Below are 22678 nucleotides of genomic sequence, written 5' to 3'. Positions count from 1 at the left end.
AATTGAAGTTTCTGGTACTCGACGCAAGAACAAGCACCAGTAGAAGAAAATAATGTCTGCTTGACCAAATGTTAAAAGCACAGGCAACATGGGGTACTAATGGATTCATTATTCATTATTTACAATTATTAAATTTCGCGAATATCAAAATTTCAGAACAGAAAATAGCAAACAAATATGGGAAGATACGCCAATCTGTTAATTTTCCCGCAGAATAGACGAAAATTTTCATCGTTCTAGTACCGTTCTCTGAGCCCAAACTCTTGGACCTTGAGTCATTTGGAAAGAGTGGCCTTTTTTTTAGGAGCTATTAAAAGAATTATATTATATGTCAACTCTGAGTAAACATTGGCAAATTGTTATTGGATATAAATATGTGAAGAGAACAAATTTCTATAAAGGAAGAAAAACGTATAAATATTTCTGGATGTTTCCTTTAAATATAGCCTTATGAAGCTATTAAAAAGTGAAACATGGATGGTGAACGCCAACTTTTCAATGGCTAAAAAAAAAAAAAAAAAAAAAAAAAAAAAAAATGTATGTTATTTGAGGTGAGACTTCCTTTACTAGGTATACGCCCTAATGTAGACCAAGACACAAAATTCATATGAAGAACTGTTTCGTGCGGTGGTGCATCAAGTGCAGTGAATTTAGTGAATATCCGGACCTGTAACTATGGTAATGGATTTTGATATAGCGTAAATGCTGGCTGTAAATGCAACTTTTGGAGATTCAACTCGTTTATAGCGTTACTTTTTTCACCTGACTCAGTCGACATGGAGGAAGGTCCAAGAGCTTGGACTCTTAGAACGGTACAAAAGCAATGAAAATTTTCGTCTATTTTGCGAGAAAATAAACAGATTTGCGTTTCTTCCAATAGCAGATGTGCATCGATTAATACAACTGCAGATGTGCATCGAGGAAGAGCTGGAACTTCTGGACTATTTTGATAGCACTTACGTGTCAAACACGTATCGCCGTGTTAAAGGTCGGTCTGGGAATATTTGTTTGCGTAATGTGCCCCGTCTATATCCCCCAGACAATTGGAATGTTCACCAAGCTACCTTTAACAGCAATTATAGGATAAATAATATTTGTGAATTGTGAAACTAGAAGTTTCATCATCTATTAGGAATGTCCCACGCAACTATTTGGAAGCTTATTCATGAAATTCAACAAGTTAAAGCAACGGTTTCAGCTGTGCTTCATCAAGATGCTGTGGGGCAACCACCCAAACAGCAAACTAGAAGAGTGTTTCAAATTTTTCAGAAACGGCTCTAGTCTTTGTGCTTAACGTATAACACTGGAACTAAATGTTTGAAAAAAAATGCTTGTTGTTTCCTATAATGTTATGAATAGTAGAAAATGAACATGTAAACCATTTATTGCATTAATACAAGTTATATTTTGTTTGTTAATTTTCTGTTCTGAAATTTTAATATTGCCAAAACTTAATATTTGTAAATAGTGATGTATAAATCCATTACTGGCCCATTTTGCCTGTGCTTTTAACATTTGGTGAAACTGACATTATGTTATTTTACTGCTGTTTGTTCTTGCTTCGAGTATCCGAAACTTTGATTTTCCAGAGTCGAACACCAACTGAATTGTTTTCCAACTTTGATTAAGATAAAGTCAGCTGTTTCAGTCGTTTACTTTGTCTCTACTTAGTTCAACAAAGGTGAAAAAATGACCATGACAAAATTTCCTGCACGCTAATATTTTGGTGACAAAATTACAAGTGACGAAATTACTATGTCGAAATTTCCGGTGACGAAATAGCCTACATGCTAATATTTTGGTGACAAAATTACCGGTGCCGAAAATTCCGGTAATTAAATTAATTACCTAAGTCCGCTAACACCCAACCTTTCAATAAATAAATATTTAAATGATTTTTAACAACTAGATAAAAACTAAATGGCAAGATAAACTTTGAAATAAAAAAGGTAGGTGGAAGCAGCAGGGAGGATCCCTTCAACTTACAAAAGCCGAGGTAACAAGGATCAAACTATTTCTAAAGAATGGGGCTGGAGGTAGTTGTAGAAGTCTTGTTTTTCCTTTCTGGCCTATTTTTGAGCTGTGGATAAGGTAGTAAAAATTGATATCCCGTGAGGGGATAATTTATTCTATTTGTTACTACTATATTCTTCGTTAATTTTGTAAGAAAGAAAAAAAAACAAAGCTGCAACCACTAATTAATCATATTTTCTTTAAATTGAATTTATCATTCAGTAGCCCACTTTTTAACGACCAAAGTCAACAGCCTAAAACATTATTCAACATCAATCAATTATTCAACTATCGCTACACTCCTTTACTCCCTCATTCTTTGTAAACTGCAGTTCCAAACAATAGGCTTATTTCGGAAGGTAAGAGGAAACCACACATCAAGTTCGTTCAGATTGTATTAAATCATCATTGTGTCTGTTGAGAAATTTATATGTTTGCAATCTATATCGTAAAAAATTGAATATAACTTTTTGCCTGTCCTGTGTCCTCCTCCTTCGAAGTACGATTTATATAAATATTTAGTGATCTCAGATCACTAAGTACAATGATCTAAGATTGTACCAAAAATAGGCCAAATGGATTGAGCTGCTTGGACGTAATATAGATAAATGTGAATTTTTAATCCTCTTCGGCGTGGCTCCCAGTCTGTTTCTTCCATGCTTTCTTTTTATTCTTTTACTTAACAACACAATGTTTATAGCACCTGCACTTAAAGCCATGGCATCAGATAGATCCATCTTGTTCAAGCAACTTGAGTAAACTGGAAAACGACCATGTGCTCAAACAACAGGCAAGAGGAAGAGCGAAAAATGACCGCTTCTTTTTCTTCTTTTACGCGCCTATTTTTACGCTGGGTGTATGGGCCAACTTACGGACCGAAATTTACGACATCATTTTACGGACCGAAAATGCGCGCTGAAAATACGCTAGTGTATGTTGGCCTTAACGGACCGAAAATGCGCGCTGAAAATACGCTAGTGTATGTTGGCCTTTATATCCCATCCAAAACAACGCAAAAAATTATTTTCCTTGTACGTCCGTTTCAATAAATTTTGAATCAAGAGGATTGAGTTTGATACAAAAACTATTATTTTGTGGATTTGTGGTTTTGACATAATACACCATATTTTCTGACTGCAAACGCGAAGCAAATACTGTTAGGTGATCTCATAAAGGTTAAAGGAGACAAATAGAGATGAACCAACTTATTTGTGTCATACTAAAGACACTTACGGAAATAGTGCTTCCACCAAAAATTCCGACTGAAACACACACACACACACAAAAAAAAGTATTACTCACCAGATTAGTTGCTTCTTTGTCGAGCGGCCGCCTTTTATGTTTAAATTCATAGAACTTTCGGAGTTCATTCCCTGTGAGCAATCTCATGGCACGCGCTGGCTCCTTACGGACTGTGTTCTTTGGGAGACGGAGTTCTGGTTGGTTTCGAGTTTCCCATTTTTGATATACTTCTTGTACATTCGACATTACATCTACCATATTGAACCTGGAAAAGAAGAAAAAAATACAACTCTCAGTTTATAACACAAACGCATCATCAATCTGTAAACATTATGTCCTAGTTATTAATACCCCCGTGAGACCATAATGTTATGATAAGGTGTCTGAGAAACTGAACTTTGAGTATGCTTGAAATTAGAAACAAGTTATTAATACATTAATGATCTTTTATAATTTACATACTGGGAAACCGTTTTGTTACATGCGTGCTCTTAGGTTCGACTCCAGCTGCCAGTACTAATACCAGGTTGTCTACTAAAATCCCAAAATGAAACTTCGTGACCTTTTTTTGAGCGAATTAGACCTAATTTTCGTACATGCTACAGAAGAGTGCTTCGCTTGCGATTTGATAGCGTCTAAAGACGACCACAGATAGTTTTGATGATGAATTTTGACGTTTTATGGAACAAAATTTTTGAGTCTGTACTTTGTACAGATAAAAAAAAATCGTGAACCAAAAGCTAAATTTTGTGACTTTTTCTTGACTTTCATGACCTATAGATAGCCTCTAATAAGGAAAAAGAAGCTGAGCAGAACACAGACTGAACTTTAAGAAGTCCCAATTAACATGTGTTATAGCTATATGAAAACTAGACATTTCCTTTAGTTTTCAGCAACTTAGAATTTAGCAGACATCAGTAATAAGGCTTGTGTTCCTGTCATGATAGAAACGTATAGCAGATACTTGCTGTTCACAAAAGGACTATCAACCTAAAAATCAAAAAAGAAAATGATTCTAAAAGTCAAGAAACTTTTTTAAAAATATGAGATGGTCGAAACAGAAAATAAAATTAAATCAACCAATTTGAACAATGCAAATATGTAGTCCCATAAACTTGGCCAACTTATTTATTTTCGAAAACTTTGTTTTATTTTTAATAATCACATTCTATATTTTCTAATGAATCATAAATTGCACTAAAAATCAACATTTCTGTTGGTTGTTCCGTATATCGTATTGCACGTACTGTACATCGGGGTTTCTTAAACTGGTCATGAAAGGAATACAAAATGTCCACAGAATTAGGATCTAGTAGCGGAGGTTTTAAACATTGTTTTGAATGTCATTTTGGTAGGCATATATTTATTATCAAATACAGTAAAGAACATTAAACAAACGAATAATTGCTATATACAATTGAATAAAAGAGGAATGAAACTGACGAAAAATTGTATATTGAAACTTAAAGTGAAGGCTAGTGTGAAACCTGGAACTTGTGTAATTTCACCATGTTTCACTAATGATGAGTAACAATAATAATAAAAAAAAAATGTACGAGGGAGGTTCAGAAACTAAGGTTACAAGGACGGTACACCTGGAGTTTCTTCTGTTATAGAGGAATGAGTATTATGAGGTAATTTTGATACATGGAGTTGGCAAGTGTGCAGTTTCAGCTACTCGCCACCTACGGCGCTAGTTGCATGTAAACACAAATGGCGACTCGTTTGGAAAACTGGCCTCGCGGAGAAGTCCGCTCACTTATTCGATTTCTGTGAGCGACACATGTAACCGTGGCTGAAATTCACCCAGCAGCCGTGAGAGATTTACGGAGAGACTGTAATGTCTCGTCAGCATATCGCAGAATGGTGTCGAAAGTCTGCAGCTGGTAGAGGAAACGTCCCCGATGAAGAGCGCACAGTGGCCGACCCAGTACGGCATCAACAGATTTGAACACAGCTCGCGTGAAGAAGCTAGTTCAGGACAACAGGAGGTTCACGTTATCGCATCTGATAGCAAAATGCCATCTGTTTCCGCACCTAGGGGGCTGCTGCTTCGCTTCAGATGAGGAGGTGAAACATTTCGTGGCAACGTGGATGAACATGCAAGGACAGGATTCTTACAAGGAAGGAATCCTGAAACTCATCCCACAATACGACAAGTGCCTCAACCGATATGGAGACTATGTCGAAAAATAACGTAATGTATGTACTACCTGTTGGCTGTGTTGGTTCTATGAAATAATATATACACGTTTCACTGAAGGCTTTGTAACCTTACTTTCTGATCACTTCTCGTACTTAAATAGTTTACTATATGTACTATCTGTTGGCTGTATTGGTTGTATGAAATAATATATACACGTTTCACTGAAGGCTTTGTAACCTTACTTTCTGATCACTTCTCGTACTTAAATAGTTTACTATATGTACTATCTGTTGGCTGTATTGGTTGTATGAAATAATATATACACGTTTCACTGAAGGCTTTGTAACCTTACTTTCTGATCACTTCTCGTACTTAAATAGTTTACTATATGTACTATCTGTTGGCTGTATTGGTTGTATGAAATAATATATACACGTTTCACTGAAGGCCTTGTAACCTTACTTTCTGATCACTTCTCGTACTTAAATAGTTTACTATATGTACTATCTCTTGGCTGTATTGGTTGTATGAAATAATATATACACGTTTCACTGAAGGCTTTGTAACCTTACTTTCTGATCACTTCTCGTACTTAAATAGTTTACTATATGTACTACCTGTTGGCTGTATTGGTTGTATGAAATAATATATACATGTTTCACTGCAGGCTTTGTAACCTTACTTTCTGATCACTCCTGGTATTACAAATCACAAATTACTTACTAGGGTCGCAAGCAAACGGATGTGATAAAGAAGAATTTTGATATCAAAAAATTCAGAAAGTGTTCCATATGACTGTGAAATAATTATAACATCAAAAGTTATAATTATCTCATAAATTATAATTTATGACATAAATTATAGCTTATAAATTAAAGTCCGCTTCTCCTGTAACAACTTTGGTAGGTTTAGACCAGTGGCGTAGCAGCTGCCCCCGCAACCCCCGCAGTGCTGGGGGCCCCGAAGTCTTGCACTGAATAAAGATTTAAAGAAGTAGAACTTCAATTCTACTTTATCGGCTTTACAACTATGGCCCCTTCTCTATACTTTGCGGGGGAAGGCGCAAAAGTGTGCTACGCCACTGGTTTAGACGTGTAATTCTGAACGGTTAGAAGTGTTATAGTGCACTATAATAATCCAACCGGTCACGGTTACTGTGTATTTATTATATATTATTATTATTATTAGACTTAAGAGTATCAAGGATCAGCAAGAGACGGAAGCAGAATTCCACTTGAACAGTCATCCAATGTCCATCTCGAGATAACTGGACAGAACTTTGAAATGACAGGTTACTTTATTTGAACTGCTTTTCCCTTCTTCAAATATTTTTTTTTTTCATGATAACTCTAAGTTCAATTGTAATTATTCTGATCAGGAACTTCAAAGTTCAGCTTTATTGCCTGTTGTTGTATCAAAAAGAAGAACGAAAAAAAAAGTATTTGTTTGAAATATCTTGTAAATAGTGTTGAAAGAATAGAAGGTCAAAGCAATATATTCCAATAAACTAAATGTACCTTGCGGATTATCAATATAGACGCCTGATAAAGAAAAAGCATTGAATTAACTAACAGGTGTGTCCTTTTATTCAGGTGATAAAGAGTGTGGTTTAGGACAGCGTTTCTCAACCTTTGTTTCCTTCAGGGCACACCAACGTACGTTTCAAACATTCGCGACACCCCTGCATATGGTTCTTTTTCCCTAGATGCAAGAACGCAAACACATAAAAATGCATCCAATATATTTTTTTAAATTATGGAATGGCTATGAGATACAGATCTCACAAGCAAATTACATACGACTCTTCAATAGAAACATATTAACATAAAAGAAACTTACGACTCCTAAGTAGGAATATGACAAAGAAATATTACCAACAGAAATATAAGAAGACAACCAACTTAAAAGTCTCATGACAAATCTAACATGTATTCGCGACACACCAACGTGTCGCGAAACAGCGGTTGAGAAACGCTGGTTTAGGGAAAGAGGCAAGATAGACGAAAAGAAAGCCACACAAATCTTATGAAAAGTAGCTTTCTGATCAAATAGCACCATATTTTACAAGGTAGATCGCAAAAAATTAGATGAACACTCAAGTAACTGTTATCAAATAACAAAGAATTGTGACAATCACATGGCTGGAAGTACTCTCCAAATTCCAACGCATTTCTGTTACAGTCTTTACAGGTTTCCTTAAAAAATTTCCCTCGACTGACACAAATTTTCCCTTTTCTTATCAAATTTTCCAGTTTGCTGAGTGATCAATTTATATGATAGATTAATAAAGTGTCAACTATATTTTTTGTTCATTTTCTTTCTGCTTCTACTATTTTTACTTTTTCCTACACTTTTCAATTTAAAACACACACACACACAAATACACTGTGAACAATGAGTGCAAATTATGCTATTTTGAACACACACACACTATTGCTAATGTATTCACTTATTTCTGAAAAACAAAAAATAAATATTTATATTGGTCAAACAGTTAGCCACAGAATTCCCCTGGATTTTCATATTATATCGAAAAAAAATCGCTTTTCGATAAATTTACTAACGAATTTCCCTCAAACTACGAAAACTATTTCTGTACAAATTGGAGCATGTTGATACCTGCTGTCTGCAATTGTATCACGACGATACTACGAATAGTATTCGGTTTCCTGAGATTGATAACAGAGCTAGTTTCACGCCATTCCCATACCATATTCTTGAATACAACGTTAACTTCATCGATCTGTTTCACCGTTGCTTGGCACAGAGAACATCTGATGCGACTTGCAGACACAGCTTAAACGACAATTATACCTAACTGAAAGGACAAGTATGCACAGTGGCGGATCCAAGGGGGGCTATGAGCTATAGCCCCCCTTGACGCTCAGGTATACACTGGAAAAATGGACTTCAATCCTGCTTTACACTGGATAAAACGGCAAAATATGGTTTAGCCCCTCCCTTGATCATAGCCTCTATCCGCCCCTGAGTATGCATAAGGAATGTAAGCAATGCGAATAAATGAGTACCAAACAATTTGCCGAGGAACCCAAAATGAACTATCTCTATCAGTAATTTTCAACCGAATAATCTGTGACGTTACAGTTTGCTTCTCGCCTTCTCAATCTGAGGGGAAGAAGCTCGGAGGTAAGCTAACGTTGATTAAAAGAGTGGCGATAGGCCAACAAGAACATCAATAGCATAGTCGATTATTAAGCAGTCATACTATTCGTGGATTTATGGCTGTGTGTACACTGACAAAGGCAATTCTGCTCGCCTACATTATCCCCCCCTCCTTTCCTCACATTGTGTTTCTCTCTGCTTTTCTCAAATTATAAAACTGCGCTCGTATGTGACACATCGGCCAATTGAAAATCACTGATCCACATTGTAATGTACTACGTACTTGTGTTTACAAACACTCAAGATGTGCTTGTATTTACAAATATTCAACACGCATTCCTATTTATAAACAACAGCCACGTGCACCTTACTATGGAGTACTAGAGTTGCAGACGACTGACACACCAACGACACCACCAGTCACATGACGACGAGGGAATAGCAGCGCCATCGTCTCACCTGGAACGCCAATATAACTGAGAGTATTTGATGGACAGCTACCAGCCAGCGATTGGTCATCCCTCCTTTAGCTTGCTAGGAGTTCTACGAGATACCCAATTCAAAGCGTCTAGTTTACTTCCGAACTCTAGTTTTTTTTTCCTTTCCTCTCGCTTAGCTTGCTTCGAAGTTCTGTGACTTTCAAACCCCCTCTCTGCTTGCTTCGGAGCATTGGGGATTCCTAATCCACTCCATCTAGCTTGTTGCGGAGCTCTATGGCGATCCTGTTCTAAGTTGCTCGGGTCTTGGGTCACCTTTCTCTTCCTTGGATTAGAGAAATTACATTATTGTACTATTCTTGTAGAGTACTGTTTATAAAGATTTTATAATAGTAGTGAGAGTCGATTCCGGACTATAGTTAATTCTACTAAAACTGCACCTACCCCTATACAGGGAGAAAGTTACAATATAAACTTGATAAATGAGATCGGGATACTTTTTTAAAGGGATACGTAAAAGTATACTACTTTTACTTATCCAAAATCTATCATGTAAAACTGAAATGAAATTCTTCAGTTTAACGTCCCACGATTATGCCCGATCGACTAAGCAAGACGAATAATTAAATCAATCGAACTATAGAATTGGTGGAATGAGAATGTGGGAGGGGAAAACACAAGGACACGATAGTGATCACCATAAACTTACTTGGCCGGAGATCGAACCAGGGACCCCAATACACCAGAGGTAACCGCTCTGCCGCTGAGCTACAGTGCTCCCCAAAACTCATCATGCAGTATCCCAATTCTGAACTCGTTCCTTGCTGATGAAAATTATCTATGATCAGGAACGCGGGCAGGAGGTGAGTCCTGGGGGTCCAGGACCCCTGAAATCTGGACTATTCTGTAAATTTAGCTTAATCTTAGGCGTAATTTTATAAATTTTAATACAGTACAATTTATCCTCATGTTGAATTTGGAGCCCGCTTCGAAAAAAAAATCCTGTGTACATTTCTGTATACCGTTACTTGCACAAAGCTTCCAAAAATGCTCTAGGTCTTGTGGTAGAGACTTGCACGGGCCGGGCCTGGCTCAAGGCCCGAAGCCCAACCCGGCCTGAGGGCCGGGCTTGGGCGGGTCGACACTGATTTCTCTTCAGGTCGGGCCGGGCTGTGGCCGATTAAATGCAATTCTTTAATAATTATTGACATTCGTTAAACGATAATTAGAATAAAGGCAAACGTTGAAGAAGTGTGCCCGTGAAAAATGTTACAAAATGAAACTTCGAAAATTTATCGGGCCGGGCCGGGCCAAAAATCTCCAACTTTTCGGGCCCGGCCTGGGCGGGGCCTACGTACATTCGGGCTGGATTGGGCTCGGGCCGAAAAATTCGGCCCGTGCAGGTCTCTATCTTGTGGTCACGATGAAATATAAATAAATACGGTACGTTAATTGCGATCGAACGAAGCAGAAGGAACAAGTTTGCGTTTGCATTGCACATTCTTTTTCTACAGAGAATACTTCCATCGGTAACTTTTAATCTATTCTCACAAGAAAACTGGAAAACAATATTAAAAAGCGAACAACCTTGATGTACGTAATATTTACAACCATGTAAGAAATGGAAAATATTTTCACATAAACGCCTGTAATTGTTAAATACACAATGCAAAGATATTATTATTCAGACAGTACATACGTACTTCGCATGATGAAGGTCAAAATACAAATTATGTAAACAGTAACGATGTTAAGTCAAAAAGAAATCTGTGAAAGGCAAAACAATAAAACGGAATGTCAATATATCTGTGGTCATAGCTCAGGGGTCCCCGGTTCCATTCCAGGTCGTATGAGTTTGGTGTGGACAACATCGTGTCCATGGCTCTACTGATCTCTACGATCTGCTCGAGGTAGAGACCTGCACAGGTCGGGCTTGGGCGGGTCGACACTGATTTCTCTTCAGGTCGGGCCGGGCTGGGGCCGATTAATTGCAATTATTGACTTTCGTTAAACGATAATTAGAATAAAGGCAAACGTTGAAGAAGTGTGCCTGTGAAAAATGTTACAAAATGAAACTTTTAAAATTTATGGGGCCCGGATCGGGCTTAGGCCAAGAATTAAAAAAAAAAAAACTTATCGGTTCGGGCGAAAAATCTCCAAAACTTTTTGGGCCCGGGCTGGGTCGGGCCTAAGTACATTCGGGCTGGATTGGGCTCGGGCCGAAATCCAATTGAAATGAAATGTCTATTTTAGCGTCCTACAATTATGTTCTGACCATATGGAATTCCACTACATTTCCACCAAAAGTCAGAGCTCCCTCGTGGCTAAGCGGTTAGCGTACCCGTCTTTAGCATGGGACATCACGTAGTTCGAATCACATGTTAACCTGTAGGTCCATGCCTCATATAGCTTCGCTGCTGAAAGGGACGCTAAACTCAAAATCAAATCAAATCAAGCCACCAAAACTTATCATGAAGCACTGGATTTTCTCACAACCCACTGGGCTAAAATTTTCCCAGTCAAAGAATTATTAAAAATCACAAGATTTGGTGGGGAAACCACTATATTGAATATTCAGATCAAGAGAGTAGCAAATGGACAGTGTACGCTATGAGATATGACCTAAAATTATTATCTCTAAACTTAAATATCTTTCTATTATTATTATTATTATTATTATTATTATTATTATTATTATTATTATTATTATTATTATCATCTACAATTGCACGAATTTCTTGTAAACATGTTCTTTACGAAAACAATTGTGTCACAGCTTCAAAAATCATTTGTTCTCGCATTATCTTCATCGCCGCAACAGAAAATAAAACTATAAAGTGTGAAAATAACTATGAACGATATTACTGTGTATACAAGGGTCGTTCAAGGTCGACCGAGATTTTTGTACGTAAATAATCGATGAATAGCCGGATCATGATGAAACTTGCGGGTGATGTAATGTATTCCTTCTCGAGTAACTAGCGCCCGGCAAGACGTATTTGGCGCATGCGCAGCAGTTGCAGCGAACATGGCGGCAAGCAGTGTGTCTGTGGCTGTGGAGCAGCGATGTGTAATCAAATTTTCTTGTTAAGGAGAAAGTTAATAAAATTTTCAGAAGATTGCAAGCACAGTATGGTGAACAGACGATGTCACAGACAAGAGTGTACGAATGGTGTGAACTGTTTCGCGAAGGACGGGAGCTGGTGACAAATGAAGCGCATGGACACATTAGCCGAGTGCAGTCACACCAGTGAATATCACACCAGAATTAATGCCCAGTATTACTCCATATTGTTGAGTGGTGCTGTACGAAAGTCTATTCGCAAGAAAAGACCTGGGATGTCTGGAAATGTCATTCTTCTCCATGATAATGCCCGCCATCACACGGCCACTGTGACAACAACTCTGGCCGAAATGTGCTGGGAAGTTTCCCCTTTCTCCCTTACGGTCCAGATTTAGCCCCCAGTGATTATCATTTGTTTGCACCTCTTAAAGACCATCTAGGAGGGAAGAAATTCACGACAGATGAAGCATGCGGAACAATATTCTCCAGTGGCTACAACAACAACCAAGATCTTTCTACGCCAAAGGAATCAGGGAACTGCCACAACGATGGCAACGGTGCCTCGACACGCATGGAGAATACTTTGAAAAGCTGACACAGTTTGGTGCTCCTTGTGCTGTTTCCTCTGAAAAAATAAAAGTCCCTTTCAACCTTGAACGACCCTTGTATTTCATTATTTACCAAGTTTTTATTATATAACCAACTAGGTAACATATAGCAACAAGCAGTTTTTTTTTTTTTTTTTTTCAATCGGTTGAGCGGCTCAACAGAACATATTATCACCATCTGCAGCATTACCAAAACTGAAAGTGATTGAATGTTACTAGTACATCTAGTTTCAATACTAATTTTCATACGGTAAAAACGGTACGGGATTCAAAAAACGGCTTTTTGGCACATATTTAGTGTTCCAAGAATGAATTTTGTCTTCACTTCTACAAATATATCTGTTGAAACCGAAGTGGTAAAAACCTACGTTTTTTTTCTGGTTACAACACTGATTGCATAATCGATAAAAGGGAAATAGTTCGCGGCAAGCAGATTTTTTCTTTTTATGGATTCACTATCGTGAATGTTTTATCTTTGATTATGTCCCTCTATTGAAACCGGAAGTGGCAGATATCAATCATCACTTCCGGTTTTAGTGTTAATCTCCATAGAACAAAAAAAAAGAGAGAGAGATATAACGAGAAACAGCTTTTTGATATGCACTCGGCGTCTGAGGAACAGGTTCTATCTTTGATCTTATTCCTCTATTGTAAGCAGAAGTTATAGATTTACTACTTCAACTTTGAGTATTGGACTTGCCAAGTTTGGAGGTATACCGTAGTTTTACAATGCGAAACTTACTTTTTTTTTTTTTAAATTGCGTCACCATAGAAGGATAGGTGATTTTTTTTTTTTTTTGCAATAGTCCTTGATCTTAAAATAATGATAATAATAGCATTAAATTTTATTCACCTTGACGTTTGCAATTTCCTTATAACTAAAATTTTGAAATCCGCAAACATGACGACATTGCTACTATAACTACGAGTCTAGACTATAATTTCGTATTATTTTTGATGGAAAATTTTACTTCTTTTAATAAGATTTTTTTTCAGACAATTATTTATAAAAACCTTTTTTTCCTCAGAACTTCTTGTGAAGTACAAAGAATTGCATTATATCGCGTGTGGGCAGCGTTGTTGGTTAGCAATCAGAAGGTTCTCATTCAAACTTTGCGGCAACCCATCCTGAGTGAGGTACTTCCAGTGCTATTGCCAATTTCACCAGGGATTACGTCATTAAACACAGGCTGATTTCCTTCTTCTTTCCATCGCATTTGTTTGGTATCAAACAATTCTTCAGTGTAACTTGCCTTCAAATTAAATTTGTTTCAAAAATTAAAATAAGGGAGCATGGTAGCTCAGTGGCAGAGCGCTTCCTTTTGGTTCATGAGGTCCGTGGTTTGATCCCCCCGTCAAGTAAGTTTGTAGTGAACAACATTCTGCCCGTGGGTTTTCTCGAGATACTTCCGTTTCCTCTGCATTCTCATTCCACCAATTCTTTCATCATCAAATAAGGGAGATGAATGATGCCCACTTGAGCCTCCTAGTTTTGATGACTTCAACAATATCTGGTAAACGGTATAAATTACGCAATTCTTCATTATGAAGTTCCCTCCATTCCCCATTCCCATTCCTCTTGACTCCGAATATTCGTCTCAGGATCTTATTCTCAAATATTTTCAATCTACGTTGTTTATAATGTGCATCTTTAAGAAATCAATACTAATTTTGATTGTCTTTAGAAAGAGAGCATATTGTACTAATACTGGTTCTTAGGCTTGCTCTTCCTATAAAAATGAACGGAATGGTGTTATACAACGAAAATTTTAATCACGCATTGACAATACATACAAAGATCATTTTAATCACTATACGACAATATGACAAATCATTTATCTAATATGAAATAAATTCTAAAATTACTGTTGGTAAACTTCCGTAGAAATGTTAAATAAACACTCCACAAAACATGATAATTCTTTTCTTTTCTTTTTTTTTTTTTCTTTTCGTTAAACTACATTGAACAAATTCTTTGCAAAAGATCAGTTGTTTCCAATGCAATAGTTGGTACCATGCCAACTTCGTATCCTGGACAATGTCAACAGGAACATACGAAGATATCTTCGTTCTGAGTTCAGGATCACGGCCTATAATCCAATTTCTGCATACAGAGTGCTAAATGAGCTGGCGTGACACGCCATATCGCTGAGCAAGAAGATGAAATTCTGCCATTTGTTAATCTCATGAGAAGGAACAGTCAATAACCTTCATTATTAAGCACTCTCATCTCCATGTGAGGGAAACTACGGTTCACGACGGAGCAACATTATGCAATGAATGTTTACACAGTAAACAGTGAAATGGTCATTTATCAAGAAATATTTCAAAACATTTTATCTACATGAATTGCTAATGTGCAAAATGATATAAAGTGAGAACAAAACTGAATACTAGCCAACAACAAAATAGGTCATTCTGATCGTGTGCAAGAACTTTCCATTAAGATGTTCTGAACGATGCTATTTCAATAAGGATGATTACCAGGGCTCGATTTACATGCACCAAAAACTACGAAAATATGAACTACGAAGATGATTCAGAAAGTAATGCCTCCAAGCTCACTACTTGGTTAATAGTACTGCAAACATTCTGAACTGTCTTCATTAATGCATTGATGTTTAAGCTATAGAATGTCCCTTGTTTCACCTTCCTATCTCTTCTCGTTCCAAAGTAATGGATCAATCCATGGTATCCAGTGGTGACGTCCGGTTGAAAGAGCGGGCTATCATTGAATTTCTGACTGCGGAAGGTTGTGTGCGCCGGCGTATAGTCGTGGATATACCATTATGACCCGTAAATGAAGTGTCAGTCGAAGGAGTACTGCCACACGTCGTCTCCTCCGCCAAAAATTTCAAAGCTGTCCTATCTGCTACCAAAGTGTTGTTGACATTCTGCCTCATCCTGCCTATAATCTAGATCTTGCGCCCTGCGACTTTTGGCTCTTCCCCAAACTTAAGGATCACCGTAACGGAAAACGCTACAGTTGTGACGCGGAGGTGGAAGCATCAATTCGACAATTGTGTCGCCAGCAGCCACCACAATTCTTCGTCGACGGCATGAAAAATCTTGTTTTGCGTTGGCGCAAGTGTGTTGCCCGTAATGGAGACTATGTTGAAAAATGATGCCACCATTTGTAGCTGACATTGCAAGCTTTCTACTGCTACCAATATCGGTGCTATCTATCAAACATAAATAAAGGTATCACCTTCGAGACATTACTTTCTAAATCACCCTCGTATAAATAACGTAATATTCACTTACGAAACAATTTATTTATTTCAGATTTACTTGCATAAAATGTATTTCCTTAGTACACTAAGAATTTTCAAGGTTTTCTTGTGTCAAACTTTGTCCACTGTCTATTAAAATACGTTTATAGGTCGAACACGACCATTCTACATCAACTGAAGTGGATGGATAATATTTGTACAAAGGCACAAAAGATTCGATAAATTCATCTGGCAGAGATTTATTGATCCTACACACATGCTAATTGATCGACTGGATCTGTGTTTATCTGAGATTAGATCTGAGCAGATTGCCTAACTTCCCTATTTATTGTATTTTTATTCTTGCCAGTTTCGCCTGGTTTAGGGTGTCACTAATTCATCCTATATACGTACTTTCGAATGCTCAGTTTATGTATCAGTGATGTCACGGGTCTGGATGTTTGCTTCTTAGACCTGGTCTAACTCGATGACCAAATAGACCCAGTGACCCGGGTCCGACGACAGTAGGAGCCAAAGCATTAGCTCTTCAGTATTACAGCAGAATTTCAAGGTGGATTAATGATCTCTACCACTTGAGCTCGAATGTTTATTGTTGTGTGACATTTCCTAATCAAGGTGACATGTCTTAAACACATCAAATACAATTTTCTTTTGTCTTCACTTATTGAAAAATAATACAGTGGTATTAGAACATAGACTATATAAAAACATTTACCAAAAAACTGTTTGAGCTCAGTGACATCTTTCGTACTATAGATAACAAGTTTTACAGGTTCGCTCGATTAGGCTTTGATGATCTCTTGTAAGAAAACATGTACTTTATCTTTTCTGTGATTCTAACGTGTTTCTACTCTGTTAAACCTTGTAGTTACCTTTCAATGCAATGATTTCACACAAGAGTGCACACAGAGAATTGTGTTTCTTACAACTGCATTAGCAGTCTCACACGCACTCCCATGTGTACGACGATGTTCCGAGTCTTTCCGAGTCATCGGGTATGCTGTCATGAGTCTTCCGACTCAAGGGTCAGGGAATTCGTGACTTGTCCTATCACTGTTGGATATAGTGGTGGTGACAAGTTATGAGCATGACGAGGGTTATTTTCTTTGAGAAAGGGAATTCCCACCCAGAGATGAACTTGGACCTTGTCCGCACTAGTTGTAAATCTTGGCCTATAATGCGATTTACAGTTGCGGGAAACATTGTACTGCCTGTGCATTCATTCTTTGTGTTACTGGATTTTCACGCCCCACCAGGGAGCTCACTTTCCGCACAACAGCGTAGGTACGCTTAGACTTCCGGTAAGTTCGAAGTCCACTTTGACTGGTTCCAGCAACAGGTACCGTGCACACCTTTCGGCGATTCAACACTGCGTTGATGCCCTTCTTTAACACATGGAAGGCTTCTGTCTTGCACTGTTTAACTATCTGGTTATAATTATAACCAATATCGGAAAGAGGCTAGATTGATGTACCCCTCCCAGAAGACTGGGATCTTCGGTGCCCTAACCACTCATGCAGCCATGATCTGTCGTCTTTGCATGTCAATATACAATACTTTCGCAGTACCAACTCCGGTTCTTCTCTGCTGCGAACACATGCTGCTTCCTGATGTTCGAAATCGATACTATGAACGTGAAACGACCTTCTGTACTATCTGGCTTAATTTTCAATTATCTTTTAATCTTCATTGTCTTAAAGTCACTTGCTAAAATTCACAAAAGTATTGGTGAATTTAGTGCAGAGCCTTAAAAATAGCATACAGAATAGAAAACTATTTTTCCTGTCACTGAGTGTATATAATTTATAACATTCGAATATGGACAATCAATAATAACATTAACAAAATCACGTCGAGAAGAGAAAGATAAAAGTTCTTGATAATTGAAAGAAGTTTCACCTATCTTTACAGTGTCAAGACTGTATGAGGTGGAACCTACTGTTCAAAGTAGAATCGAAACCGTTATTTGGGTTATTTATTTATCTGAGACAAGTATCTCCAACGAGAATCAAACCTGGGACCACGCAAATAGAGAGATCGCGCATTAGCGACTCAGTCACGAAATAACACAGATTTTTTTTTCTCTGTCACTGAGTGTGCATCAAGTTTTAAATATGCACATTTACACTCGTGGCGTGCATTTTTCTCGTAACTAGTGTGCGTAAAAGGTATTTTTCTGCATAATGACTACCCATCATTACATAGTAAATTCACGAGGCATATCAATGTCTTACTTAAGTCATTTACAACACTTCCTTGGCGTGATCGATGAACCCACACACAAGAAAATCACTAAATAATCACCGGCTTTCGCAAGTATGTATGTGTACTGTGTGCCCAACACACATTATTTTGACTCTGACACTAAATATTCCTGGTGTCCTGTAGCAAGGTCATTAACCTCATACATGTTGTGAAAATGAAAGAAACACTGGAGTTGCAATTATTAGCCGTAAAATGCCAGCCTGAAGAAGTACTTCAACTTAAGCCGCGCACAAACTTTCCGCAATACAACACGGAGTTTAGTTCTTCGCGCAGGTCTACTGGCTAAGTCCACAAGATACTGGGTTCGATTCCCGATGGGACAGCAGTGGATGCATTACAATGGTTCGGATTCTACCTTAAGCTGCAAGTCCTGAAAAGGAAGCTAAACTTCAGTAAACAAAGAACACGTAGTTTGAACGTAGTGCACATACTGTAACATAACAAGGTCTGCAACATGTCTCAAACAATCCCTGCAGTATCACCCTACGAAGGCTTTGTGGACGTTGTTCCGGGTCTCACTCCCGGTGGAGGAACATTAAAAAAAAAAAAAAAAAAAAAAAAAAAAAAAAAAAAAAAAAAAAAAAAAGGAACATATTACTATAGTCCGCATTTGATCTTAAACTGTAGATGCACTGTAATTTATGTTTGTTGTTTGTAAAATTGTTTTAAATACAGTATTATTTATTTATTTATTTATTTATTACACAAATTCCTAAATACAGCAAAAATTTTCCATTTTACACAGGGAAATGTTAACAAGCAGGAAAAGAAAAAAAGAAAAAGGAAAAAACAATAAAAATAATAACTTCTTATAGTCGTATCATAATAACTGCAAATCCCAATGTTTATGGAATTATATCGGAATGTGCATATGTATACAATGAATCATCAGTCCGTTGCTTTAGAATAGAATATTTAATTATGACAAACAGTCAAGTTGTTGTCTCGAGTATTATACTCGGATATATTGCAAATCTCGCAAATCGATGTGAACTAAATGTAAACACATAAAGCTGGAACTAAAATTTAACTTTGCGACCTCTTTTGGCTGCAAAGGATTTTACAATGTCCTCAAGAGATAGCTTTGAAGCTAACTTATGTTCTCTGGATATGATCCTAAGGCTGGTGAGTCGTTGTTGTCCTGTTAAGTTTCTGCCGTAACTTTTATGATCTTTAGTTTGCTGAAACTCCTTCCCTTACCTTATAGTGAAAATAATTATTTGCCGAGTTTTGCGCTCCCCCTCCCCCATCCGGCGCCCGGGGCACAAGCCCCGTTTAGCTCCCTTTAGTTATGTCACTGACTAGGCACTGATAAATATGAAGTGAGTATATACTTCACGATGATGAAAAGGGCTGTAAATGTTACAAGTCCGCCACTGTTTCAGTTTCAAGTACCAGCCATCATTATTACCGTTGTTCAAAAACATTTCTAAAACTCCTTATGACATGGCTTAACTCAATTTTTCTTCTCCACTTCCTCCCCATATGCAAAACTGGTAATGTGCAAGATATTATAACCATAACTGCAGGGGCGGATCCAGGACCGACTTCTGGGGGGGTGTTGCCATACTGTTACTTTTAAGGGCTCCAAACTTTGGGGTGGGTTTTATTTATATTTATAAAATAAGTAAGTTTCCTCTTCTGGGGGGGCGATCGCCCCCCTCTGGATCCACCCCTGCATAACTGAACTATTTACTGAAAGAAAAAACGATGCATTTCTAAAGACTCAGCCACAGAATTCCTGAGGTTTGCACAAGTGACGATGTGTCTGAAAGCAAATGAATCATTTTGCGTATCAATGACTAATACGAATGCACCTATAACGATAACATTCATGAACAAACAAAGCTTAACTGCGGCTAAATTCTATTCCATTTTCAGTTATTTTGCCAGGAATGTCAACAACGGAAAGCATGACAATTCATTAGACAACAAGCTTTATTCACGTTACCCGGTTAATCTCAGTGCAATGGTCTATTCAAGAAAGGGAAAAATGGTCTCGTATAACATATAATGGAATGTTAAAGTATGAAATATAATCCTAACAATACAAAGTACAAAGTGCTTATATTTTCATTATTATATCATCGTTCCATTAAAGGGTTTGATTTACCAAGCACAACTCCCTTTCATGTACTTAATCTGTTCGTGTGTCTGTCCGTCCATCCACGAGACAAAAAATCTTAACAACTGTTAGATGGATCACCATCATTTTTGGCCAGAATATACACGATCAAAAGTCTGGAATCGAAAATCTTTAAGTTTTACGTCCCACGGTTATGCCGGTTAGGCTAAAGGAGACGGTGATAATGAGAGATGAGTGAAATGGTGGAATGAAGAAAGTGGGAGGAAACGGGAGAACCCCGAGAAAACCCACGAGCACGGTGTTTGTCCACCACAAAGTTCACTTGGCGGAGGCTGGGATCAAGTCTGGAATCGAGTTTGTTGATGAAGGTGATTCATTCAGTTGATCCCAAGATACAGACAATCAAAACTTGGATCCCCCATGTATTTACATGGCCTTTTTTGTAAGTATGCAATCCAGCTGCACCTACACGTCAAGCTGGTTCCAAACGATTCAAACCAAACTCCTTTACGCGGTGTACACATAAGACTACTATTTGTTATTACAGTATAATTTACGGGAGCCAAGGTAGCTTAAGGTAAAGTGCTCATCTTTGGTGTGATCGGCTCCTAATTGTTCAACAACAGGCCACGCTATTTTGTAGAGAACATCATCATTCCCGCAGGAAAATAATGTTCTGCAAAAATTATTCTCTGTAATACCATCCACCCTTTCAAATATCTAGGATCACTATTAACAGATCAAAAACATATCGACGAAGAAATTAAATGTCAACTGAAAGCAGTGAGTTCGTTATTATTATTTAGTTCAAAATCTTTTGTCTCCGCGAATTCTTTCGAGGAATTTGAAGCTTAAAATAAACGACAATCATGTCTGTTGTGCTATGTGGTTGCAAAACATGGCCGCGTACTCTGAGGGAAGAACGTAGACTAAAAATTGGAGAATAAAATCCAGATACAAATAGTCGGACCCAAGAAGAACGGGAATGGGAAATAGCGGAAGCTTCGTAACGAGGAACTACATAATTTATACAGTTTAGCAAACATTGTTAGGGCCATCAAGTCTATGAGCCTCAGGTAAAAGAGGCCAGAATGGAAAAAAATTAGGAACATTTCCGACGTTTTAACTGGAAATTCAATCGGATAGCAACCATTAAGACCTAGAATCACATGGGAGGACAATATTGAGATGGATCTCGCAGAAATAGGAATATAAAGTAGAAACTGGATCCAATTTGTTAAGAATAGAAGAATTGAACCTTCGGGTTCCACAGGCCATAGAGCTAGTTAGTTAATACCACCATCCACCAGTTGAAATTTTTTACTTCCCCCTCTTATTTTTTTCATTAACTTCCCCATGTCTTCCAAAATATAATTTATTTTCTTTCAATAATAATAAAAACATACTGAAAAATATATTCGCGTAAAATTACGAGATGTATTACCCAATAAAAGCAAACGTTATTATATATAATTCGATTAGCAAGCCACGAAAACTATTTCAATTTTCCCCTCAATGGCTTTCCAGATATAATCCAGTAATAATAATTTTCTGTTTTATTTCTTGGCAAATCTGCATACACCCTGTATATTACACAAACACTGTATTTTTCCACTACTCTGACAATCAACCACTAAACTGCTAATTTATCTCCGAGCGGTAACTGCGCTGACCCCATTCTCCCCCTTCTTCTCGAGGAAACCATATTAAAATGATAAGTTGTTACAGTTTACTAAGTACAACTAATTGTGTAGCCACGCTGGTTATTTTATCAGTTTTTAGTCTATAACAAAACATAATTTCACTTAAAATTATAAGAAGCCTACATTTAAGAAAATTGCACGTGTCAATGAACGAGGTCCCTGATACGTGAAATAAACAACAACCTATCAAGTGCTATATGGCCTTAACAAAACCAATTATCAACAAACACAAACAAAAATGAAAACCCACAATTCCACACTGTCAGAAATATTTATTCCTATTATCATGGCTTCCTAAATAAAGTAAAAAGTATGGCAAATAACTGTAGCCTATTTTCAGTTGCGAAGCAATCACGCAATATAACCGGCCATTATTTTAAGTTTTGTATCATGATTTAAAATCCGGATCTAAAGGACATACTCCTAGGACTTCACATTAAAGTTTTCATTTAATTTCGGTAAAAAGAAAGAAAAAAAAAACGATGGTCCTCCAGACTCAACATCGTACCTTCCAACCGGTGTGTTACCAAATTTTAGATTTTTTTTAAAAAAAAAAGAAAGAAATTAGCGTGACTGTTGGTTTGAAGCTTAAAATATACAAAACGATAATCATGCCTGTTGTTTTGTATGGCTGCGAAACATGGTCTCTTACTCTGAGGGAAGAACAAATAGACTGAAAGTATTTGAGAACAAGATCCTGAGACAAATATTCGGACCCAAGAGGAACGGGAATGGGGAATGGCGGAAACTTCATAACG

The 22678-nt window shown here is 37.5% G+C and overlaps 1 protein-coding gene across 4 annotated transcripts in view; it reads right to left on the bottom strand.

Moving 5' to 3' along the window:
* Positions 1-22678, bottom strand: part of mino (glycerol-3-phosphate acyltransferase mino) — a 228361-nt gene that overhangs the window by 139945 nt on the left and 65738 nt on the right. For all 4 annotated transcript variants that reach the window (XM_081734695.1, XM_081734696.1, XM_081734694.1 and 1 more), the window contains one exon: positions 3316-3520. In XM_081734695.1, coding sequence (XP_081590821.1) covers positions 3316-3513 — 198 coding nt within the window. In that variant the 5' untranslated portion in view covers positions 3514-3520. The remainder of the gene's footprint in view (positions 1-3315; positions 3521-22678) is intronic.

The sequence above is a fragment of the Thermobia domestica genome, chromosome 12 (assembly GCF_964235325.1).
Source record: "Thermobia domestica chromosome 12, izTheDome1.hap1.1, whole genome shotgun sequence".
Lineage (NCBI taxonomy): Eukaryota > Metazoa > Arthropoda > Insecta > Zygentoma > Lepismatidae > Thermobia > Thermobia domestica.
This window is presented reverse-complemented; position numbering and strand designations above follow the sequence as displayed.